The sequence below is a fragment of the Gymnoscopelus microlampas genome, assembly GCF_963454915.1.
Source record: "Gymnoscopelus microlampas genome assembly, chromosome: 10".
NCBI classification, from domain to species: domain Eukaryota; kingdom Metazoa; phylum Chordata; class Actinopteri; order Myctophiformes; family Myctophidae; genus Gymnoscopelus; species Gymnoscopelus microlampas.
The window spans coordinates 32,034,203-32,061,110 of NC_139947.1; the positions used below are offsets into that span (position 1 = coordinate 32,034,203).

A 26,908-nucleotide genomic window follows, 5' to 3' on the forward strand; every position below is an offset into this window, starting at 1 on the left:
GTGGCTGGTCTTATTTCCTCAGACAGACACATGTACACAAACTAGACATTATGAGTACTTCAGGGTCCAGCGTTTCACCAAACAACGGCCAACAAGACAACAATTCGACCACAAAGGACGACGTATCGGCGGACGAAACAAAGGAGTTCTGCCCTGGTTTTAAGGACGTGGATGCGTTCGTTAAAGTAAGTAAAGCAACGGTCTGTGTACAGACAACGTGGAGAGGAGAGGAACAGGCTGGCTGCTGCTGGGAGGCTCACATAGTGGACTTGCCTGTCCTGTTAAATGTTATAATAGCCAATATTAGCCATCTGGCAGTGGTGTAAAAATTGAGATTATTATTGCAAAACATGCATTAACCACTTCAGCCCTACATATACTTAAGCTATTTGCAAATAGCAGATGTGACGCCTTGTGAGCTTGTAGATCTGCAATTTTCAAAAGATTTGTATACATTTTGTAAAGCTTTGAAATGGGACATTCTGCATAATGAGTACTTTTTGGTATATGTTGCCAATATTTGTGTACTCCTACTCAAGTAAACGTTGAATGCCGTACTTATAGTGGTAAAAGTATGTCTTCATTATGGTATTAATACTTTTACTTAAGTAAAACATGTGAGTACTTCTAGCACCACTGCATACTGTAATAATGTTATGAAAATGTCGTAACATAAAGTAGATCTGATCTACTTGATCAACACAACTTACCCCACAGCCCACACATCTCTCAATCAGGCTGTCTAAAGGAGATATTGCCTTGTAAATAAATAAAACTGAGGTACTAGTCACAAGCAACTCAAATGCTATAATGCTATCTGGCATCTAGAGTTGCAATACCAACCCTTGACAGCCCATTCATCCAAACAGAAAAGTCCTATCTGACTGTACTCGACTACGTTAAACTCACCAAGATTGCAGCTGTATGGAAAGCTTGGATTATCCTCTTTGTGTCTACCAAGTTTTTGTTTCACAAAAATCCACCATAAATAGGCGTAGACATGTTATGAAATACTTTATGTCAATAAATTCCGTGCATGTGATTATTTTTCTAAGTGTTAGTTTGGAAGTGCTTGTTGGAAATCACTCGGGTGGTCCTGCGTACCACCTGTTTAAAATTTGCACTTAATAAATGCAGCAGGACGTTGCGTTATTGAAAACGATTGCTTCCAAACTTGGAACACTTCTAAAAAATAAACACCTGCACAGAATTTATTGACAGAAAGTAGCTCTTAACATGTCTAAGGTGGATTTGTATAATACAAGAACTTGACAGATAATCCAAGCTTTCCTTACAGCTGCAATATTGGTGAGTTTAGCATAGTTGAATACAATCAGATAGGACTTTTCTGTTTGCATGAATGGGCTGTCAAGGGTTTGTATTGCAACTCTAGATGCCAGATAACATTATAGCATCTGAGTTGCTTGCGGCTAGTTAATTACATGTTGATTGTGTGGAGATAATGGTCTCTCTGCTCAAACCACCGATGTATTGTAATCTGTATTCACTCTCCCGCAGTATGGATTGGGGACTGTATTATCAGCCACCAAAGCATCCGCTGGTCTTCCTCAAACAGGAGATGACTTTGATTTTTATCGAAGCTTCCCTGGGTTCCAGGAGTTCTGTGAAACTCAAGGAGATAGACTCCTGCATTGGTGAGTAGGCCTGCACGATCACTTATGTTAAGAACAAAAGTATAACCCATAGTTTGTTGACTCAGAATCAGCTTTATTGTCACATCACAGGTTTTCGTGCATAGAAAACTAGGCACGAAAACGAATTGTAATTTTTTGTTAAACTGAAGATTCAGGACTTACTTACTTTTTTACTCTTTCCGTTTCTTAGCATGAGTCAGATTATGCACTACCATGGCTGCAGATCTCGCATGAGAGACCGGGACAAACTGACAGGGTTGGAAGAACGGCTTGACCTGGTGGTGGACTCCAATGATGCCATCCTTGAACGAGCGGTATGATCAAGACATATTTGAAATGCAGGGAAATATTGTAAAGATGGCACCCTTTTTTGTGCTTTTAACATTTTCATGTGACATGGACTGTGCCCCACATTGACTTGAATTAGTCCCTGGAGTCCCATTTCAAATGGCATTTGGGACTTCTGGAACCCCCCCATTGACCACTGAAGGTCCCCGCTCTTTACTTTGAAAACCACTGCTTTGTTTTTAAATAACTTGGCTGTTCAAGCATCTAGTACAATATTTTATCAAGAGGCCCATAATTCCTTGCAGATGCCCACATATGATCTATGGTTTCTGTTACTTTTGCTCTGTGATAGATACTTGGATTAGAAAGTCTTATTTCCTGTGAATGATTTCCAGGGGATCCTGCTTGATGAAGCTGATGGGGTGAACAGGAGCCAGCAGCCTGTCATGCCTGCAGGGTTTCAGACTCCGAAGGTTGTTGTGTCCAGCTGGAATCGCAAGGTTGGCTAATTAAAATAAGATAAAGAAATCTCATAATTTCAGCGAGTGCCGGCACTGAATTTTAAGGCACGCCAGCTCTGGAAATAAAACAGTTGAAATCTTTGGGCAATAAATCTGTATGAACATTTATGTTTGCTATTCACAGTAATTTTTATTTCATTTAGAGTTAGGGTAGGGTTAGTTAACAGTTGTCATCAATGTTCTTCCATCCAATCCCTTAATGATCAAATGTTTTGCTTTTATTTGATCAGAGTTCAGAACCTGGCCGTGGTTCTGAGACGTACAGATTGCTCCATGCCAAGAACATTATCAGACCTCAGCTGAAATTCAAAGAAAAAGTCGACAACAGCAACACCCCATTTATCCCCAAGATCTTTGTGAAGCCAAATGCAATCAAGCCCCTTCCCTCATGTAAGCCAAACTGTTATTTATTCATTTTTGCACCTCCTGATGTCGACCTTCATTGCAACAATGATGTCTTGGTACTGGTTTTTGATTTACAGGTTGTGTCATGCAATAATGATTAAAATGTTAATCATTATTGAATGAAAATAACACCCATATGCTTTGTAAGAGATTGCACCAAAATCCGTTCAACTGATTAGTATTTTTGTGGTTCCCTTTGTAGATTTCACCGACAAACGAATACGCAAAGAGAGACCCGAGGACTTGGACGTGCCGGCTGCTCTGGCTGACATGATTCATCAGCAGAGAACCCAGGAACATGTGGATGACATGTAAGACATGTGTTTCATCTTCAACTCATTGGATCATGGACATAATGTCTCACGAGATTGGTTTTCAAAGCTGTCGGTATAGGTTAGTTAGCGGCCGTTCAACTATGTACATTGCATTTAGTCCCTAGACATATCAATAGGTGGAGATCTCCGATCACCTGGCAAGCAACATGTGTATGGAATCAGGAATAATGGGTCTTACATATTAAAGGGTTACTCATGTTTCACTTATTTCTCTGTATAATGTCAACTTTACTGTCTAGCTTAATTTTTTTCCTCTGAACATCCCGATCCGTGTAGGTTTGCACACCCGTACCAATATGAAATAAATCATCTGACGGTACCAGAAAGCCTTCTGTCAAAGCCTGAACCACAGGTAAAAAACAAGATATAGAATATTGGTGCAACAACTTCAAGCACTACACCACCCCATCTCCCTACAACTATATACATTTATATATTTAGTACATAAGAAGGCATAACAGTCATTTCTATTATGTTTTTTTTATTTATTAAAGCTGGATTTATACTTAGGTGTGTGCTGCTGTCATGCACTGAAAATAGCTGTTCTACAAGCTCACAACGCGTCACACTGCGCCACATGTGTGTACATGTGTAGATTTGCTGTTTTCGGTGTGCAATAAAGTATACAGTCATTATTTCACTTAATTTTTTTCACACGTTAAGCCTATTAGTTCACAAATATTTCTTAATTTTGATGGACTTATTATTTAAAATCTTTTGGTACATTTAACAAAGGTACAATGTAGATTATTTTTATATTTTAAAATATTTTCCAAATGGACCACCTGTAATTATGCCATTAACCACTAGTTGAGAAAAGTCTAAGCCTTAATGTCCCAGTATGAACCCATGATACATTCATTATTTCCAGATGTACAAGCCATTAGATGAGACCAAGTGCTCCTTCGTGGACACACTGGAGGAGCTGGTGGCTCTTAATGAGAAGTTGTGCAAGATGTCAGAATTTGCCGTGGACCTGGAGGTACAGGACCAGATTTATTGAATTTGTTTGGCTATCAAATTGACTTGCGTGAGATCATAATAGAACGTAATGATTTTGGCTAAACTAAAGTGATGATAGATCATTTGGCAGTTTATTTTATTGCTTATTATTTTGTAGATGGTAATGCTAGCTATATTTAACAACATTGGGTGATGAATTAAATGTTCAGTATATTGTTAATATGTCAGTTTTCTATAATTATGAAACGTTGACAATTACAAACTAAGCCCATCACAGACCAGCATGTACAGCTGTGGATTTTATTTTCTGAAAATAAGACGCATTTCAGACTGTAACACATTGATCCTACATGTTGGATGTTTTTCTCCCTCTCCCAGCACCACTCTTACAGGAGTTACATGGGCATCACCTGTCTGATGCAGATCTCAACCAGAGAGGAGGACTTCATTGTAGACACCTTGGAGCTCCGCAGTGAGATGTACGTCTTGAACGAGTCTTTCACAGACCCGGGTATTGTCAAGGTAAGTGCATCCCCTTCCATCCCATCCGTTCTCCCCATAGTGCACTTAATACTCTACCTTATACTACACCTGCAAATACTTTAGATTTAATTTTAAAAGACTAAAATACAATTGTTTGTTGAGTTTACAGTTTTTCTGTATATATAATATATTATATCCTTGATTGGTAATTATTCAGTTTTTAGAAGCTTAGTCACTTGGCTCAGTGGCTCTGGGATCAGATTATATTCACTGAATAATATTCAGTGAAATCACAGGCACCCTAGTGGCGAAAGTATGGGGCAAAAATAGAACATGTATACACACTGAACACTGCAAGAGGGAAAAGTAGGCAGTTCAAAGGCCAGATGCATGACTAATTTTGTTTTTGGCAAGTTTGGAGGCAATTGGACAACTGGTCTGCTGGAAGAAAGTTAAAACACACACACACACACACACACACACACACACACACACACACACACACACACACACACACACACACACACACTCCACACGTTTTGGGTTATATACAGTATAGTACCAAATCTTAATGATTACCTTATTTTGACCAGGTATTTCATGGTGCTGACTCTGACATCGAATGGCTCCAGAAGGATTTTGGCGTATATGTGGTCAATATGTTTGACACACACCAGGCGAGCCGTGCTGTTAACCTGGCCAGGAACTCTCTGGACCACCTGCTGACACACTACTGCAACGTGGACTCAGATAAGCGCTATCAGCTTGCTGACTGGAGGGTTCGGTAGGTAGATTGGTCCTTGTTCATGTTTGGCTGTGTGATTTTAAGCTTAAAATTGTACTTACTTGTCCATTTTCATGGAAATAGGATTTGTGACCAACTCTAATACAATATACATCGCATAAAAGGATAACAAACAACAACAAAATCTGCCAGTGGATCTTGGGATCCACTGGCAATGTGCACAAGACATTTGGTTCTGGTGATCGGTCCAGCAGTTTGAGAGATTAGCTTCACACACACACACACACACACACACACACACACACACACACACACACACACACACACACACACACACACCCTGATACTTTAATTGACGGCTCGCGTCCTGCAGAGCCACACCGTAAAAGCTTCAAAAGACTAGAACAACGTAGTCTCCCTCCAAATAATACTGCATTATGTTCTTCCACACTCACACAACATTAACAATAAACAATAAAATGATATTGCAGGTTTCAAACAAGGTTTGAAGATATTTGATCCTTGTTTGAAACATCTCATACCACTACTTGCCACTAAGGGTGGCAGGTAGTGGCATGTGTTTAGTCTAAGTGTCCTTGAGCAAGACACTAAACTCAATCATTGTACGTTGTTCTAGGTAAAGGCATTAGTGAAACGGTACAAATGGCATGATTTCTGATTTGAAGGCAGGATTGTGAAGTGTTAAGGATTGTGTTGTCATTTGTTCCTGCAGACCATTGCCAGATGTGATGTTCCAGTATGCTAGGGCTGACACTCACTACCTCCTCTATGTGTACGACCGTCTGAGGGTGGATCTATTTGAATTCAACCACGGCCAGCCTGGCCTCCTGCAGAGTGTCTGGAATAAGAGCAGAGACCTCTCCCTAAAGGTCCAACATCTCTAGCAGGCTTTTCACCATGCACCCTTAAACTGTCATTTCTTTAACCACCTGGCGTCCCTATTTTGACCATGTCATTATAGGTGTTTCTTTATTATTATTATTCTTAATTAAAACATTTTCCCTCATTTTCCCTCCCCCACAAAAAAAAATATAGCAGATCTACAAGCTCACGACGTGTTGCAGTATGATGTGTTGTGAGCTTGTAGATAAGTTTAGGGCAGGGGTACTCAAACATAAATTTGCCATTTTAATGTATTTTTCCGGTTGACAATGCGTGACCCCAACGGCACCTTCCCGCGACCCATAGTTTGAGAACCGCAGATTTAGGAATTAAGTAGTCTCGCGCAACAGGGTGATCAGAGATCTCCGCCTACTGATACGTCTGGTGACATCTAAATTCAATGAATGGGCTAAAAACTGTCTGGAAACAATGTGGAAATGTAAGAAATAACATCATAGAACCAATGCAAAGACTTAAGGGTCGGTCCTTCATATTGGGACGGTATCAGGATTGCTTTTCAAAGCAGAAGGCGTAGGTTTGTTAGCGCTGGTTTTCTCCACCGTTCAAGCCCTTAGATTGAATTTAGATTTCCCCAGACATAATCGGTAGGTGGAGATCTTTGATCGTCTGGCTACGTGAAACTAGGGCTTAAGTGGTTTACAGATCCATCTGCTATCTCTTTTCGCTATGCTGTTGCCAGTGATTTACACATATGTAATTGATACTTTTATATTCTAAATGTATCCTCATAACCAAATACATGACCTAACATTCTCCATGACACTCCCCCTCAACCCTCTGCAGAAATATGTGAAGCCAATCTACACAGAGGTGTCGTACATGGAGCTGCAGAAGAGGCAGAAGAGGGCGTTCAACACCCAGCAGTTGACAGCCTTCAGATTGCTGTTTGCCTGGAGGGACAAGTTAGCCAGGCAGGAAGATGAGAGCACTGGGTAGGCTGCGGAAATTGACGGAGCAGCTGTTACATTTGCCTGTTGCAGCTACTTTCTAATTCAGAATTAATGTCTAGCAGAATTGTATATACCGTCGCTGAAACTGAAACCTTGTATGTCCATAACTTTGACTTTTCAGGAAATGTGTGCCAATGGATACTGTAGTAATTATTTTGTTAACAAGCTCATGTTAATACTTTTCTTTGGTTAAATATGTATAAAACCCACAGACAGACTTAACCACTTTAACCCTTGCATCCCTATTTTGGGCATGTCCTTGTAGGTGAACATCTCTCAAAGAAATTCAAACATTTAAGAATAATAGAGATCTACAATCTCAACACGTCACAAAGCAACATGTGTGCTTGTAAATCAGCTGTTTTTTGCTACTTTTGCGCAACACTGGCATTCGTTTATGGGGGGAAAAACATAAAAAGATGAAATATGGAGATGCAAGTTTCTGCCCAACAGCGATGATGAATAATAATGACTGACAAGAACCTGACATGAAACCTCGCTGCTCTTAGGATCTTTCAGCATCAAAGCTTTCCGGAGCGCTGCTACTTATGGTCATTTATATGCATCTCTCCTCTTTAGATATCTCCTGCCTAATCATATGATGATCAAGATATCGGAGGAATTGCCTAAGTAAGTTTATGCGATGTCTTATTTGATTATGTATGTTCCACTGAATGTGTATAGCTACTTTGTTTGGTCACACAGCTCTGTTTCATTACTCCTTTTATGTGGTAGGGTTGGGATCCTTTAGGATTTTAACGATTCCCTCTTAACGGTCCGATTCATTAACGGTTCCTAGGGTGGTTCCAAATGGGCTCTTGCAGGTCTAATTCTGAGAGTGTACAAATTGTGTACACTCTCGGAGTTATCATGGTCCTATGATAAACCAAGCGATAAACCGGTTCCGGAAACGGTCCCAAATGAGATGGAACAGAATTTTTTATCTTGTTCCGGATCCCAAGCCTAGTATGTGGTGTCTTTTTTTGGTGTGTTGTTCACACCTGTGATCATAAACGTATGGTTTGTGTTCCTTCACCCAGAGAGCCTCAGGGAATCATTGCCTGCTGTCACCCTGTCCCACCAATGGTGAGGCAGCAGATTACTGAGCTCCATTTATTGGTAATGCAGGCCAGGGACATGCCTCTTCTTAAGGTGAGCAATGATCTGTGAAAAGCATTGTTTTTATATCAGTAATGTTCTTTTACTGGTTTATTTTAGTTTAGGTCACTTGACAATAAAGGCAGCTAGATAAATTAAACATGCTTTTGTTTCTTCTTCAGGCAGAAATCGTTGCTCAGAAGAGCAAAGGACTCACACCAATAAAGAAGGTTGGTTGAGAAATGTATATCATCATCATTGATTTTGATATAACAATTCTGCCCTGAATATTTGTAATGATCTGAGATGAACATTTAATATTTTATAATCATTTTACAGCCAGAGAATACATTGTTTGGTCCTCATGATACATCAAAGGAGTCTGAAAGTGATTTCCCCGTCTTTTCACCACATGGTAAGAAACACAGAGTAGTGTACTGTATATGCACTCGGCTCCATACTTGGTCTTCTCCTTTTTTTTCCCCTCTACACAAATCTCTTTCGCAAAAGTAGCCGATCTACAGGTTCTAAATGCGTTGTGACACATGGCGAGTTTGTAAATCTAGTACTTTCGCAGAATGTTCGCCCCCAGAATAAGGACGCTAGGGTTCATGTGGTTACGTTAAGAACACTGCATTATGCCATATGAAAAGAGGGAGAGAAACCACTATGCAGGCCCAAGGCATTGCAAGAAATGCAAGAAGGAGACATTTGTGTTGGTGTTAAAAATCCAGGAAAACCTTTCCGTTCAAAGTACTGTAGACTGAAATCTAAAAGATGTTGTATGCTCTATAGATTACATAGTTCAATTTGTTCTGAATGCATACTTCTACGTTTTGATTCCTTATAAATAGACATAAAATTCATGCATCTGTTTTCAGAACTACCTACCAAGAAAGGAGTGATGTTTGCCGATGAGGAACAAGGAATGGAGATCGATGTGAAAATAACTGCTGGTCTCATTGCACCAGCCAGAATCTCACTTTTTGAGGTAGAAAACAGCTACAAAGTGTTAATGCTCAATTTTTAGCCAACATATTCAAAAATAATAGTTGATTCTTGTGTATTTGCTCTTCCTTTGCAGGAGTCGGAGTCAAATGATGACCAAGCTTCCCTCACTGTGGCTCAACAGAAAACCAACCGAATCATTGAGTCTTTCCAAAACCCTTTCAGAATGGTAAAACTTTGCCAGAGATGACACTTGAGTTTTGAAAAGATGTTGTTGCCGTTTTAAATGGATGATTAATGTTGTTAAATTTTGTCCCTGTTTATTTTTAGTATTTACCCTCCGGTGATGTGCACGTGAACAAAAATGCCAAGTTCGATCCCTCAACAAAAATATACGAGGTAATCCACAAGACCTCTATTCATCAATACATAATCACCATCAAAGCAAGGTTCAAAATATACATAGAGACAGTTGAAAGGGGTCAGGTTTAGTTGTGTTCTCTTGTACATAATTCACCATTATATCCTATTGAAAACCTTTATTTTCTTGTCGGCAGACATTTTGCGAGAGTGGGTTTCACTTCTTTTAAAATGATGAACATTTATTTTTTATGGACCCTATACTTGAATGTTGATTGCTCTACCATCTGATATTAATAGATCAGTAAAAGGTGGAAACTACAAAGCATTGAGCAGCAGCAGCGGGAGATGGAAGTCAAGAAGGCCGCAAAGCAAAAAGCAAGGGAGCTTGCAAAGAAGGTGGCAGGTATGGAGCATTAAGCTGCTTCAAAGTCTGTGGTAAGCACACATGTTAACAGTCTTCATCATACTGTACTCTATTCTTCTACAGCGGAAAGGCAAAAGACCAAACAGACCTATCAAGATTCTCTACAGGACGTTGTTACTGTCCGACAACAGGCTTCTGTAAGTTTTTTTTTTTATCTTTTTTTTATTCAGCTTCTTCTGTGGGACATACTGTTCGTCTTCCAATAATTTTGGTATTGGTAAATCCAAAATGGGCTTATCTTTACATGTTTACAATTTTTAGCTAAGAATGCAAGCCTTTATTCACATAATATGCCACGCTCCTTCTTGGTTGAATGTGTCTACATGTTAAAGTTGCATTAGCCCACCAATTGACCAATACCAAAGTGGTCAGAGGGCTAATAAAGACTGTTGCTATCGCAGATCATAACACCAGCATGGTAAAGCCCTTCTAATGTCCATGATTTGCCTGGAGAGGTATCGTGCACAGCATGGGATTAAAGCAATGGAGTCCTGTTCCTCACATACCGTTTGCTTTTTTATTTTATTTTTTATTTTTCAGGCTGCAAAATCAGGAGGAAAGAAAAGGGAGAGGGTCGCCAGTGAACCTGGAGAGTCAACTCCAAAACCCACCAAGAAACTGATGAAATCTGCTGTAGAGACACCTGGAGATTCTGACTCGACTCCCAAAGATGACTTCAAACCCTTCAACTATACCCAATCAGACTTCAAAGTCTTTGCTGGTAAGAATATTAAAGCAGTCAAATGGTTCCTTGGTTTTAGACAACTTTTTTGTGCTTTGATTTTGATCAATAGACCATCATCAGATCATGTTCCAGACGTTCCATTTTTCCGGGATTGTCCTGATTTCAAGCTGTGTCCAGAGTCCCAACAAATATCTCTAAAACTCTAATACGTGTATATGTATAGATTTTCAACATTCACTACCAAATTGTCCTGTTTTTTGCCAAATAATCGTTGTTTTCAGGCGTTGCATAGACATTCATCATGTTCTGTTCATGTAAGCATGCTCACCTAAACCAATCAGAAAACATGAACAATGCATTGTGTGTCTGAATTCAACGGTGATGTGTGTCAATCAGTCGTTGCCTGTATGCAACGACTATGGTGCGTATATGAACAAGTCCACAAGTCACCCGAACATGCGCATTTGTTTAAACGTCCCGGCATCCTGGGATGCTTAAATGAATGCTGTGAAAGCAGAATCTGTATGGGGCACTCATGAGACAGACAAGAATTCAATTTCCAAAGTATGAGAGAGTTTAAAAGTATTAATACAGTGGAGCCAACGTACATGTCATCAATGGGACATACATGCTGACTCTCTGAGGTCATGTCCCACCTCTGGTTATATAGGCTTGTTTCAGACACCCCCTCAACACCAACCACAGACAGTTTTCACATAGAGATGTTAATTTAGTCAACAAGCATGATGACAAAACAAAAGAATTTAAATGTTGCATAGGTGCCAGCCTGTCTCATAGAGGCAGGGTGGAGTCACACAGACTGCGGGGAACTTAAAAAGCAGTACAACTATACATTGGTTTGTTCTAAATTCACATTATAGAGTTCTTTCAGATTAACAATATTACATACTTCAAATTTCCTTGACAATGCGCATGTTCGGGTGACTTGTGAACAGCTGCAACACCTATAAGTGCCACAAGGTGGAAACATTTCAATTTCTATAAACCATTTACTGCTAATTTACTGCTAATGGCTCACAATAATAATTTACGGGGGTGGGGGGTCAAGAATTATAATTATATTTTATTATTATTATTCACTTACAACACACATAGAAAGAACTATACAAAATGTACCAATAAGCCATAATTGTATTCATATTCATGTTAACCAGAATGGATATATTAAAGGGTATCGGGCCACCATGCCGTCATCATTAATAGGCTACTAGACCTAAATCAGCCAAGGGGGACACAGCGGAAATAACGATATCTCTAGAACCGCATATCCCTCATATCAAAGTCCTCATTCATTCCAACTGAATATGGGGAGCCAAGATTGTGTATAATCGTACAACAACATTTCTTGTCAACTTTCCCCTTGGTGTTATTCCAATTTTTCAACGGTCTGAAATTGAAGTGAGGAAACACTGTTCTGGGAACATTGTGTGAAGTGACATGCCACAGAATATCTTGTCCTTCTGTCATATGAAAGATTTTACTCGTATCGTACCAAGCCTAAACTGATGCCAGTACTAATTTATCAAAAGAGACCAGTATTAAGTATAAATAAATACGGCAATTCCTTCATTGATAGTCTGATTCACTAATGTTTTATTGTCAGTGATTTTAGCGGAAGCTCCGCTCTTTCTCAAGTCGGCTCCGAGGCTGACTTACCAGGGGATCAAAGCTTGCGTATGTCATTAGAATGCTTTATTCTTCATGCAAAATCAATTACAACAGTACCAAACTTATGAAAAAATATGTCAAAGGATGTATTGCTTGTAGCCTATGCATAATATAGACAGATTCCAACGCTTTTTATTTATTTTCTAGGCCATCATTTAGAGCTGAATTATTATGTCCCTCAGCATGTTTGCCAGTGTTGGCCAACTCAGACAAAGTTTCACGTAATGATGAAAAATTGTAGTGAATGTTCCCCATTTTGTTTTTAAGGTACCAAATCAAAGGACAATGGGTCACAATTTGACCCAAACAGGGAAGGCCATGAGCCCAGAAAAAAGGTAATGGTGACTGTGGTCAATTTCAAGGCAACCGCAATACTGTAATTGCATACATTTCACACACACACACACACACACACACACACACACACACACACACACACACACACACACACACACACACACGTTTTAATATCTCCAACTCAAAGCTATAATCAATTATGGTTTAGCATCTCTTTTAGTAGCGGAAAGGGATAGATCACATTATTTGTGTAACAACGTATTAACGTTTGAAATTATCAGTATGCATTTTTGTCCATTCAGAAGAAAACCCCTAAAGGACATAAGTCTGATGCATCCGCTGGAAACCGTAGTATGTCCTACATGGCTGGAAAATCTGACAGGTAAAATATTCACACGTTTTAGACAGGTAGAACTACATGCCAATTATAGTTAAAATGTCAATGAGGTTAAAGTTATTTTACATGAACTGTAGGCTACTTACTTGGGAGATATGTAATAGATTCCATTGTGTAACTGTATTTTTTGTTTCTTTTCACAGAGGATTCCGACACAGCTGGCCCAAAAAATAGACTAACCTTTCAGTTCATACATATTTTTCTTTCCAACCTCAAAGCCCTTTTGATGCTTTGTATTGTTTTTTGTTTCCCTTCAAGATGATTATCAGTGTTTATTGAAGTTCAACATGTATTTTCTATTTTATGGAATACTTTTCCATGTGGTTGATACATAAAATGTCTTATGGTTGATACATAAAATGTCTTAAAGGGTGGTGTGATATATTTTTTTTAAACAAAATAATTTTGTTAAAAAGTGAAAGCTCTATATTCTGATTAGTGATTGCTATAGTTTGTTCAGTAACAGGGGTCTACCTATCTCTCCAGCTCTTTACTAAACAGAAAATACATTTTCAGGTGGGACACCAATTTCATCCAGTCAGGAGAGGGAACCCATTTAATCAGCTTCACTTTTGTCTATTTATTTTTTATTGTTTTGGTCATATTGAAGTTCAACATGCATTTTCAATTTTATGGAACACTTTTCCATGTAAATATAGCCTGGTTGATGCTTAAAATAATGTTCCTAACTTGGGAGTACTTCGGTAACCTCCTTATTAAACACTATTATAGACAACAACAATGTCTTTTAAAACACATGCTACATGATTTTTACTGGAGTATTTCCAATTTTCAATACTTTTACTTCTGCTCCACTACATCTCAGAGGCAAATATTGTACTTTTACTCCACTACAATTATTTGAAAACTTTAGTGACTAGTTGTAGATTTTGATTATCATTACAAAATATACATTTTTAACCAGTAGAGCTAAGAATTAACATTACTGGTCATTAGACCAGTTGTTCCCAAACCTTTCAGCTCATGACCCAAAGGATAAATGTGGTGTCTCCCCGGGACCCAAACCTACAAGAATACATTATAAATTAACCACTGACGCCCCATTTCAAATGTTTTTGAATAGTTGGTCTACAAGCTCGAGCTTGCTGCTGTTTCATTATTTCTTAAAGGTTTTTTAAATGATTTCCATTTGTTTTTTTTAATTTATTTTTTAATTTTCTTTTTTCATTCTTCATTTAATTATTTTTTAATTCATCTTTTGAAATGATAGTAATTGTTTGTGTAGGAAACGTAAAACAAGTGAAAGGATGTTTACTCACAAGTCACAACCCATAAAAATGGGCCTGTGACCCAAATATGGGTCCTCCTGACCCAATGTACAGAGGAAAGAAGTGAACCATATTGATTATGTTTTGCACATTCTATAACTTTGCTTTATAAAGCCTTTCCATGAGCATGCTGCTACTGTATATTCTATCAGATTAATAGCACACTTCACTGTCCACTGTGTCCAGTCAGAAATCCTTGGACAGAAGGAGTTTGAGGTTCTACTGAACTCAATCAATATTCCTTGCTGTGCGTAGTGCTTGCCACTAGCAGGCAGTATTGCTTTTCACACAGTAATTCATGCTCAACCTCCGTTCATTTTCACCATGGTGAACATATAAATATAAATGAACATGTAAATATTTAGATAACATGCATGTTGCTGCCTAAACATTTGTATGTATAATTATTTGATACATTTTAGAAGCTAACAAGAATAAGTTACAGTATTTTTGGTGTGATTGTGGACACAGAAAAAGCCTTCCTCAGGCTATCAGAGCCATGAACAAGGCAGATGACATGATTGCTTTTTACATATTTAACCTTGAACTAAGTGTTGTAGGTCAACTCTATATCCAATATATCAGTTCCTAAATTATTATCCCATCATATTATGTACATTCTATAGCAGGGACGCAGTGAGGGGGGGGGGGGGGGGTATCCGCGGCACTTTTTGCCACTTTTCTGACCTCTGACCTCACTGGACGGTCCGCCACACTTTTTTTTTACACCTCTCGGGCTTATCCGAGAGTGGTATTGTAGAGGAGGTATCCCTGAACGCGTGCGTATGTTCAAAGTGTTGCCTCGCGGAGCCGTCTCCTGTGCGGCGCCAACTATTGTCTGAAAGCGGCACTTTTTGCCACTTTTCTGACCTCTGACCTCACTGGACGGTCCGCCACACTTTTTTTTTTACACCTCTCGGGCTTATCCGAGAGTGTGGTATTGTAGAGGAGGTCTCCCTGAACGCGTGCGTATGTCCAAAGTGTTGCCTCGCGGAGCCGTCTCCTGTCCAGTGTCCAATTTGTATATGCATTCCTTTGAACAGCATTTATCCATTTATATAAATTATTAATGTTTTAAATCCCTTTTTGTTACACAGAAACATAATATGTGTTGTATAGAAACATAATATGTCGTTTAAATGCTTAATTTATAGTTTTAATGTGCAAATTAACCGTTTTTCAATGGCTCCTTTTTGCTCTAGAGGGTACTCTTATTCTGAAGAGATCGTCCACCGGAAGTCTTATTGTTGCCACCTTATCGTTGCTGACGGAACACAGCTGTTATTTCTGCTCACGGAACACAGCTGTGTGAAGCGTGTGTAGTCGATCTCCAGTGGGTAGAACATACTGATAAAAACTAGGACGTTGACAGGTCAGAAAATGGTGTTGGTTGACTTGACACAAAAAAAAAACAGTTTTTAAATCTAAGACGAGGGATTCACATGGGAGATAAAATATATACACTACTACACTATAACTCCCGGTTATATGAACCCCAGGTAGGCTACTATTCGGTAAGTTTGGCTACCTGGCAGATGTTGCAGAGTTGTGACGTTTTTACAGACGGGGCAATGTGTATTTGTTAACAGGTAACCTGGAACATGAAACCAACATGGACCACAGGCATTAACAGTAGCTAAGGCTACACATGTGCTCTGCATCTGGGATGGAGCAGCTGTAGTGTGTGTCGACCGGAGCTATCCTCCTGTCCTGTCACCAAACAACAGCTCACCCAATTCGTTTGGATTTGCGCAAAACTGGGACTTCTACAACAGGCACAATGCAGTAGTAGTGGTGGTAATATCATATATCTGATATGGCTAATGGCGAAATGTAAGGGCTTAAATTTGTAACTCCGAGAGATATTAAACCAAATGGACCCAATTGGTCCATTTGGTTCCATTCGCACAATACCAAATGGTAAATTAATGCTGGATATATTTAATGTGTCTGCAAACAAAACAAGCCCCCGAATTGGTCTTTAAGTCAATAAACCTTTCAGTTTAGTTCTGGTCTGGTCCATCCATATAGTTACTTAAAATACACTTTCGCTACTCACCTTGAAAGCTAGCTCCATAAAGAACCTCTCACTCCGCTATACAGCTCCGAGATGAGGCTCTATGTGGTTCTCATCCGGGATCGGTCGAACGTCCGCCAAGGCTCCGCTGTTTACCCTTTTGTATACATCATATCCCAAAACTAATGGTAGATTCCAAACCTCACGGATGTTTAAGGTTTGGACCGGAGCATAATATTTTAGGTCTGGAGCGAAACTACCCGTTTAAATCGCTTATTTAGTCCGCCGGTGGCCATGTTTCCCATTCCACCCGGAAAACCCCCCTACGTCCGCTGCCAGTACTGCTCCTGATTTGGCTACAATGGGAAACATGGCCACCGGCGGACTAAATAAGCGATTTAAACGGGTAGTGTCGCTCCAGACCTAAAATATTATGCTCCGGTCCAAACCTTAAACATCCGTGAGGTTTGGAATCTACCATTAGTTTTGGGATATGATGTATACAAAAGGGTAAACAGCGGAGCTTGGCGGACGTTCGACCGATCCCGGATGAGAACCACATAGAGCCTCATCTCGGAGCTGTATAGCGGAGTGAGAGGTTCTTTATGGAGCTACTTGAAAGCCTACTTTCTTAAGTGGGAACACTCGGAGCCCCCACCTCACGTCTAAAATACACTTTTTGTCCAGAAACATTGTTGTAGTTACACAACTGCGCCCCTACGCCAGTGGTTCTTAAACTTTTTCATGTCAAGGACCCCCAATTGACACTTATTAGCCCGCGGATTTGAAAAAATATGCCAGGGACCCCCATAAGAGAAGATTTTTACGGCTCTAGCAGTGATTCTCAACCATTTTAATTTCAAGGACCCCCAGTTTGACATGCATTAGGGCTACGAACCCCCATTTAATGGCATTTCTATCTCTTGGACCCCAATTTATATTGTAAAAGCTATGTTAAATTTAATTCTGAGCGTGTACAAATGGAACCAAATGGACCGGTCCATTTGGTTCCATTTGTACACGCTCAGAGTTACAGACCCATAAGGGTCCATTTGGTGCCTAATCTATCATTTAGCTGGGGACCCCCTGGAACTCCCTCAAGGACCCCTGGGGGTCCCCGGACCCCACTTTGAGAACCAATGCCCTACGCGTCTAACTGTGATCACGGCTAAATTACTTTCCACCGAGTGTCAGACACTCCGTTTGTTTGGTGCTAGGCCTACTAGTCTTGACTCTAAACTAAACAACATTCAACGCGCATCTACGTGTAACAAACGGGTAAGTACGTGCATATGAATGAATCTTAAAAGATGAAAATTGCAACGTTATTGAGCATAAATATACTCTGACCATAAGTAAATTAAATGATATCGAAGCGCTCAGAAATCGGAGCAGATTCTTTTCGCATTACCGATGGATGTTTATCATTCATAGGATACTAGCCGTAGATTACGACTCTCGTAGATGTATTTCATCGATTCAATGTCAGAATCAATAAAATACATCTACGAGAGAGTTGTGGACACACACACACACACACACACACACACACACACACACACACACACACACACACACACACACACACACACACACACACACACAGAGAGTATGTATGCAGTGGTGTAAAGTAACTCAGTACATTTACCCAAGTAGCCTACTGTACAGTACAATGTGTAGTAGCTCTGGTCCAGAGCGTTAGTGAGTTCTAGAACTCACTAACGCTCTGGACCAGAGCTAAATTTGTAGGTACTTTTCCTTTACTGGAGTATTAACAAATTTCAATACTTTTACGTCTACTAATCATGGTTTGTGTGCATGGGGATCTCATTTTAAACAAGCTTAGTGCTTTATGAGTCTTCCAGTTTAGTAGATCTTGTATTGTGAATTTGTAATTCCATTAGTTGTTCTCATGTCTTACTAAAGTACATCAATCAATCAATCAATCAATCAATCAAACTCACTATAGGCCTACATCTCAGAGGCAAATATTGTACCTTTACTCCACTACAATTATTTGAAAACTTTAGTGACTAGTTAGATTTTGATTATCATTACAAAACATATGACATTACCCACTACAGCCAAACTACATTTCGGCCATTTAAAAATAGCCGATACAAGCTTAGATCTTCTATGTAAAAATATATTTTAACTTGTGAAATGGATTCTGCATAATGAGTACTTTCTACTTTTGGTACTTTAATTAAGTACATTTTGATACCAATACTTTTGTACTTTTACTCAAAAGTACATAAGTACATTTTGAATTCCGGACTTTTACTTGTAATGGCACGGTCACACCCTTTTAATTGACCTATGAGGGCGGATTCTGCCAATGCATTTCAATGGTGTCAATGGAGCGGTTGTGGTTTTCTGCAACAACAAAAAAACACTTCATTTCCATTAAAATGCATTGGCAGAATCTGCCCTCATAGGTAGGGTAAAAGTGCGGTGTGACCGTGCCCTAACAGAGTATTTCTATATTGCAGTATTGATACTTTTACTTAAGTAAAAAAAATGGAGTACTTTTTCCACCACTGACAGTATGGCACTTTCACGTGGGGACAACAGCAGGAGAGTTGTGTGAAGGCGAACAAGCTACGTGAACTCACGCTCGCTGCGTTTCCATTGGCCAATACAACTCGCTCTGACGTCAGCGTCGTCCTATTCGCTAGAACTCCAAGCATGTGTGGTTGACCGAAACGCCCCAATGAAGTGTCACAGCACCTACTTGCAGGGTTGCCATGTCTGCTTATTATAAGCGACTTTGGGCTTGTTTTTGTGTAAAGTCGCTTGTAGGGTTGCGGTTTTTTGGGCTTGTTTCTAAAGTGTCGTTGCTTATTTGGGCTAGTGTACTTGATTTGGTCTTGTTTCTAAAATGTAGCTACTTAATATTTGACCTTGTTGTAAACATTGTTTAAATCAGTGGTTCTCAAACGTTTTCATGGCAAGGACCCCAAATTAATAATGTACAAATATTATTTGTAGACATACCCAACCTTCTGAAACTATCTTGTGCCAGAGACCCCCATACAAGATTTGTGTGGATTTGAAGGAAAAAAAATCCACAATTTTAACTTTTTTTTTTCTTTTCATTTTGAAAATAGCAGCCATTTCAAATAGCCAATGTAATCGCTTCTTTTGGGCTTGTTTTCATAGACGTGGCCGCTTATTTCTCTCTCAAGACCTGGCAACACTGCTTTACTTTGCTCTCCTCGCATCACATTGTTGCCACACAAGCAGCAGCAAAACCCCCTTCGAAAAAGGACTGTCTGGTCGTCTTATAATAATAATGGACAACATAAAAGAAGGCTGGTTCACGGAGACGTGCACGTTGTGGCCGGGACAGGCCATGAGCCTTCAGGTGGAGGAGGTCCTCTATCACCAGAAGTCCAAGTTCCAAGATGTAATGGTCTTTAAGAGGTCAGTATACTTTTGGGGCTAGTCAACTAGCCACACTACGCTAACTATTAACGGTTCTCCCTCTTTCTTTGGTGTTTCGCCCAGGTAGGCGCGGTTATATGCCTAAACCTGACCTCAAAACGATCCCTCAAAACCACGCCCACCTGGTCGAAACACCAAAGAATGAGGCTCTCCCAACTATTAAACATCAGTTAGCATTATAGCAGCCAGCCGGTAGTACCTACCCTTTTGCTGAAGTTGGTTTAACAACATTTTTGACAGTGATTTTTGTCCGCAACTTCTGCTAAAACAATTGTCTAGCTAGTGGCCGATATACATAGATATAGTGTATTTATGTTTAGCTTAAAGCACCAGGTCTATATTAGTCAGTCAGTGACAGCTGGCTGCCAGCAGTGGCTATGAAAGCATGTGCTAGCAGAGTCAGCAAAATATAGTATGTATGTATGTATATTACATATTACATAACTGGCTTAGGTAACCTGGCTATGATCTATGTCAATGCTTCTCAAACTTTTACATTTCAAGGTCTCCCCTTATCTCTGACAGTGTACAAATGGAACCAAATGGACCCGTTAAGGTTCATTTGGTTCCATTTGTATACTGTCAGAGTTACATACTTGTAAGGGTCAATTTAAACCCCCCTAAAGGAACCCAGAGAGTCCCTTAAATCCACTTAGAGAACCACTGATCTATGTATGTATGCGTATGTGGTCTCGATCACGTTTTGCTCTCTCTGTGTTGCAGTAAAACCTATGGAAACGTTCTGGTGCTGGATGGGGTCATCCAGTGCACAGAGAGGGACGAGTTTTCCTATCAAGAGATGATTGCCAACCTTCCCCTCTGCAGCCATCCCTGTCCCAAGAAGGTATTTAGTTTTGTTACACCAACTGGTTAATTGTGTACAAAATTGAATAATTATCTTTATCTAAACATTGATCTCCATAACCTGTTAAAGTAAATTACATTTGTTGTTGTGGTGGCTGCTGCCATTCTCTTCGCAGGTATTGATCATAGGCGGTGGAGATGGTGGTGTGCTGAGGGAAGTGGTGAAACATCCACTGGTTGAGACAGTGGTTCAATGTGAGATAGATGAGGTGTGTGTGTGTTACCAAATTACCAACTACATGAAAAGCTGCATCATTTCCCCCATGCTTCATCCGAGTTCAGCCTTCAAAATTATTCTAATCAGTAGCTCACATAAACAATGCTGTTGTTTCTGACTGTGTTCATGTCATTTGCCAAAGGACGTCATCAACGTATCAAAGAAATACCTCCCAGGGATGGCCAAGGGGTTCTTCAGTCCAAAGCTCACCCTTAATGTTGGAGATGGGTTTGAGTTCATGAAACAGAACCAGGATGCATTTGATGTAATTATCACAGATTCATCAGACCCTGTGGGTAAGTCCTCAACCAGGACCAGTGTTTCTCAAGTGTGTTCTTTCTTTGCAAACTTGTTGTAATTGGTGTGTATATCTGCTATGGTTTGATCTCTATTCTTGTGTCATAGGCCCTGCTGAGAGTTTGTTCAAGGAGTCTTACTATCAGCTGATGAAGACAGCCTTGAGAGAGGGTGGAATTCTTTGTTGCCAAGGTGAAGTTTTTTCCACAGGGAATTGTTTTTTGTAATCTGTCATTGAGAAGCAATACTAATCATGCAGGGTGAAGGAATATTTTTTTAAAGAACATTATTATAAGAATATTATAATTATTATAAGAATATCCTCACAGCAGGGCCTAACAGCCTAGATTGCTAGGCCGAAGCTGCCAAGCCCTCTCTCCCCCTCTGCCCTCTCCGTCCCAAGCACTCCTAGGCTGGGACAGAGAAAGAGATTAATACTTTAGGTATAGCTGTTGGATGGAGGACAAAGGAGGATAATCAGCAATAGACCCCATGACCTGGGCTATCAAAACATGTATCATATAACTGGGCTAACACCTTTTGTCTTCCTCAAGAATGTTAGAGTAAACAAAGAATAGACACCTTGGCCTGGGGCTATATATAGCCGTATAAAAGCCTTTAAGTAAATACAATATTATACATATTAGAATTGTCATATTTCCCATCACAAATCAATAAAGCCAGACAATGAAGGCATGGCCAGACAATAAGATTCTGTATGGTATTGGGGTGTTTTTTACTTGCTCTCCAACTTCACCCACAACAATTATTATATGCTGTGTTCGTGGGCGCACACTTCCGTATCTCATGCGCCAAATAGAGAGATGCCCACATGCGTGTGTGCACATGTCAATTATATAACCGGCTGCACCACTTGAAAACAAGTTGCGCTTTAGGCAGAAAGTAAAACTGAGACCTGATCTACCACCCAAATTGAAAAGCTCTATGAGCCAGACTCCAAGATCTCTGCAAAGGCTTATCAACTGTCCAAAAGCTGTCTCTAACTACAGGACACATGGATGGGACCGGTGGTCAAATATTCAAACAAAACTGTCCAGAACTGTAGAATCTTCAAATTTGCCTGTCTGAGATGGGACTGATTTTGCAATTTTGACTGTAACCAACTAAAAGTAAATATTTTCTGTGGGGCAGCCTGCTGATTGATGTCTTAATGAGTAAAGAACACATCACAGACGTGTTGTGAGCTTGTAGATCTGCTATTTTTGACGAAGAGGTTTGGTGTACAGTGAAAAGAGCAGACCAAGTACTTGGTCTGTTTTTTTTGCTCTAAACAAAGTTTACTAAGTATTGAGGGTTTAAGTGCAATTTCTGAAAACACACATTTAACATGAGTCCAATATGTAGTGGGGGTCTGCCGGGTCTCTGCTTCTTCTCTCAGAGGTGTCCTTGGCCTGAAAAAAACATTGAAGATCCCTGTACTAGAAGACGGAGACAGTTACTGACAGAAAATGGCACTTCCTGTGCACTTTTGTGTATTTCTGCAGGAGAGTGTCAATGGCTCCATTTGGAGCTGATAAAGGAGATGCGGACCTTCTGCAAGAGTCTCTTTCCTGTGGTGGACTACGCCTACTGCACCATCCCCACATACCCCAGTGGCCAAATTGGCTTCATGCTGTGCAGTAAAAATGCTGTGAGTGTTTTTGTCATTCTCCATTTGTCAACCATTGTCACTGTCTTCTCTATAAACAGCAAAGGTTTAAGGCCTGTCCACACCAAGAACAATAACTATAAAGATTACGGTGAATGTCATTTTAATTATTTTTCTAACTCAAGTGGATGGCTATATCATGATGACAGTTGGGAAATGATATCTTCACTTCACGTGATTTGATGGATGATAGAAACGGTAAGAGCCCATGAAAATACATCAGTATTTAAAGGGCTTCTTGTTCAACGCATCATGTTCTGCTTACTTGTAGTTATCTTTATAGTTATTATTCTTGGTGTGGAACGACCCTTTACAGTTAAACTAAACAGTTTGTAATAATGCAGTTAACTACACTTTGACCAATGGAATAACTGAGGTTGTAAATGTTTTAATTAGGAGACGAATTTCCGGGAGCCAGTGAGAGAGCTATCGAAAGATGAGGTGGAAAGTATGAACCTTAAATATTACAATCCTGGAATCCACAGAGCATCATTTATCCTCCCAGAGTTTGCAAGAAAGGTATATGTTGATGCACACTATTAAAAATAAATACATTCATGTAGTAGGATGCTTGTAAATGAACTTCTTGCATTTCATTTTTACAGTGGTTGCTAGCTCAGTGTTTCCCCTAGAATGAAGTAGCAGCAGCAGTGGTGAATCGTGTCTTTGAGATCGACAGGTATCGCCTCCAGGCAAAACAAAAACGACAAATTACCTGAATATGTAGATAGACGGAGCCCGATCTATTGAGAGGGTATGCTTAGTAAGACCCATAGACTTCGTTGTAAACAGAATATTCACATAATATTCAAACATTTATTGCCAAAACCAACTTACAGCTGATTTGGAATTTGTTTGCTCAGAGATGACAAGGACAAGAAAAATGCTAAAGTAACGTGAGCGCGTTGCAAGATCTTGTAACTCTTCCAATGGGTCTGGACAGAGCGTCCTCTCCTTACAAGTGTGTAACTGCCTGGACACGTGTCGTTACTGATATATAATATAACTTAATTTTACAAAGACTAAAAAATAGAGCCGTCTTCTATTGTTAAAAAATATATAAAAAGTTACATAAATTGAGCAGTGGCACTCAACAGCACTCGGCATTCAACAGCGGCGCCACTTTTGAATGCATAAAGGGGAAACACTGTAGCTACTCTCATATCTGCTGAGCATGTTGAACTTTGTATCCTCTCAAACCTTTGACAGGTACTCAGTGAAGCTTGAGTGGCAACAAAAGCCCACCCTGTCAATCCTCAACCTGGCTCTCTGACAACAGAAGCTCCACCTTGTACCACAATTGCTGCACCTCCTCTCCAAACACACAACACTGTCCACGCGGTACTGGAGGGGAGTAGGAGGAGGACCCGGTGAAGATTTTATGATACAGTCATGGGGGATGCTGGGCCTTACAAGAGAGTGTTAATTCCTTCCAATGCTTCCCTCCTTCCAGTCTTACATGCTCTTTGTATGTATTTATTTGTTTCAGTAGATTGCATTGTTTTTCTTCTGTCATCCTCTTGTAAAGAACAATGGAGTGGTTTGGGTTGAGTGGACACAAAATGGCTGTCATTACCTGACCTTTTAAAGCAATGTGCTCTTTAAATCAGCCATTATACTATAGTACATATTTAGACTACATTTCATTTTGGTTATTGTGAAGAGAGAAAAGTTTTTCCTCCGGTTAATTTTGAACTTATCACAATATGAAAAGCAAAAATCTGTCTGAAATGTATAGTGCCTGAGATTTGGTCGTTCCAATTGCTGAAAGGCAAACATTGCTATTGTGTGCCTCCAGGCAAATAGAAGAAAGCTAAGGTCTCAATGTTTGAGAACGTTTTGCTTCTAAAATATCAATGTTGTATGCACCACATATTAATTACTTATACTACACACAGTATATTAATTTTTGTGTGGAGAGTGATACTTTACTATAGCCTTGAAATGTATTTACCCACTACTGACCACAGAAACATTAGCATCTTTTGGCCCAAGGTGTTTTCTTTTTCTTTTTCTTACTTCAACTTCTCAAGTATCTGTTACAGTATCATAGTAAGCCTTAAACCGAAGACTTAATGATACATTCTTGAGCTAGACTAACATTTTCAAAACTATGCCTGGTTTTGGTGTTTTTAGAGGATGGGTCCTGTTTGAGATTTATGTGATAAGAGAGTAGTTGAATCACATTGCAAATGATCTTCATGGAGTACAATGGTTGTAAATCCACAATGAATTTATGTTAAGAAATTGTCATACCTGAGCAATGAGATCATGTTTTTTATATGAATTAACTGTAATAAATCAATCAATTATGTAAATTGCAGTATGGGAGACCTATTCAAATTTTGTTTTTGCTTTCAAGAGAGTTAAAGGTAGGGCAAGTGATATTTATTTTGTGATAAATGGCTCCTATTCTGATCAGCATTGCTAGTCATCATTGCTATAGAGCAAGGGTCTTCAACGGGGGGTCCTCAGAGTTACAACAGGGGGGGGGGGGCAAATGTTCGTGTGACTAACTTTTATGTTTTGTTTTTTTACATTAACCACTTGAACCCTAGCACTCCTATTCTGGGGGAACGTTCACCAAAAATAGCAGATCTACAAGCTTGTAGCTCTGCTGTTTTTGGCTGAGAGATTTGGTGTTCAGGGGGAAAAGAGCAGACGAAGTACAGAGACAAAGGTCAAGTTTACTAAGTATTGAGAGTTCAAGTGGCTATGTGGTGACCCACATCAGGAGGTCTTGCTGTTTCCCAACCCCACAGCTAAATGTTTTGAAAACATGAATCCAACACAACAGAAAACATAAATTGACAATACTGATGTTAGTACTGTCAAACAAGTCTATGAAGCTATATATATGAATGTTTATTAACACATTAACACAATTGTATACAATATGTAGTGGGGTCCCAGCTTCATCTCTCAGCTAAGGGGTCATTGGCCTGAAAAACCTGGAAGACCCCTGCTAGAGTGTTTGTTCGGGTCTTCCTGTCTCAACAGCTCCTAGTAAATCAGTTTTACCCACCCGGGAGAGAAAACCCATACCGAATAAACAAGGGAATGTGAATGAAATGGAAGTAATTAGACTAAGAAATAAGCAGATGCATTTTACACTGGAATACTAAAATAGAAGCTGATAAATGAGTACTCAATTGGCTGAAATTGGCAACCCATTTGAAAATGTATCTTCTGTTTATTAAAGAGATGGGGGGGAACCCTGTCACTGAACACTAACTATAGCAATGATTGATTACTATCAGAATACAGAGCTTTAACGTTTAACAAAAAAACATTTTGTTTAAAGGGAAAATATCACTTAATCTAACTTTTATGCAGCAAGAGGATTACTCCACACTACAGTACATGTCAATCAATGGTCCACTAATAATGGATTCCTGTGTATCTACAGTGGCCTCACACTACTGTATAATTGTCTTATGGATACATGGATACTTATCTGGCAAGAAGATAAATTACAGATATTGGTATTTCACATAAAGGGTGGGATCACAGGAAAAGCATTGATTTACCTGTGTGTAAAAAAGGACCCTTGGTTAAATTTTTACATTCAGTTACAAATGGATTTATCAACAACAAGGATTTTACTGTGGCGTGTTTCACTGTTTCTGATGAAATAATGGTAAATATCTATTGAGGCGATAGGTATTAGGTCATGATGCAAAAGTATGGTTACATTATTTAGACACTAGATGGCATACTTTGTTTTCTAATGTAAAAGGCCTCATTCAATGTGGAATTGCAACAAATAGATTGTCCATAAGAGTGTGCATAAACAAAATGTCATAGTTGGGCACAGTCAAGTATATCTGTAACCAGGATTTACATGGAAGGTAAATAATTGTCTTACTGTTGCATGCACTTGCATCAACTAATTTGGTCTCAGTATTTCTGCGGTTGTATGAGAACTCTCAGTAATT

The 26,908-nt window shown here is 39.5% G+C and overlaps 1 protein-coding gene across 1 annotated transcript; it reads left to right on the forward strand.

Moving 5' to 3' along the window:
- Window positions 1-26,037, forward strand: srm (spermidine synthase). Its single transcript, XM_084070064.1, has 33 exons — window positions 1-185; window positions 1,519-1,655; window positions 1,846-1,969; window positions 2,339-2,443; window positions 2,695-2,854; window positions 3,072-3,180; window positions 3,481-3,556; window positions 4,076-4,186; window positions 4,546-4,689; window positions 5,244-5,434; window positions 6,129-6,285; window positions 7,103-7,251; window positions 7,849-7,899; window positions 8,310-8,421; window positions 8,550-8,597; window positions 8,707-8,782; window positions 9,249-9,358; window positions 9,452-9,544; window positions 9,646-9,714; window positions 9,976-10,081; window positions 10,166-10,239; window positions 10,643-10,823; window positions 12,744-12,811; window positions 13,076-13,155; window positions 13,314-13,339; window positions 19,665-19,902; window positions 20,647-20,767; window positions 20,904-20,996; window positions 21,147-21,300; window positions 21,410-21,493; window positions 22,807-22,952; window positions 23,367-23,489; window positions 24,180-26,037. Exons 1-33 carry the CDS (start codon window positions 51-53, stop codon window positions 24,195-24,197), a joined length of 3,669 nt encoding a protein of 1,222 aa, XP_083926190.1. The 5' UTR covers window positions 1-50; the 3' UTR covers window positions 24,198-26,037.
- Window positions 26,038-26,908: the final 871 nt, after the last annotated feature.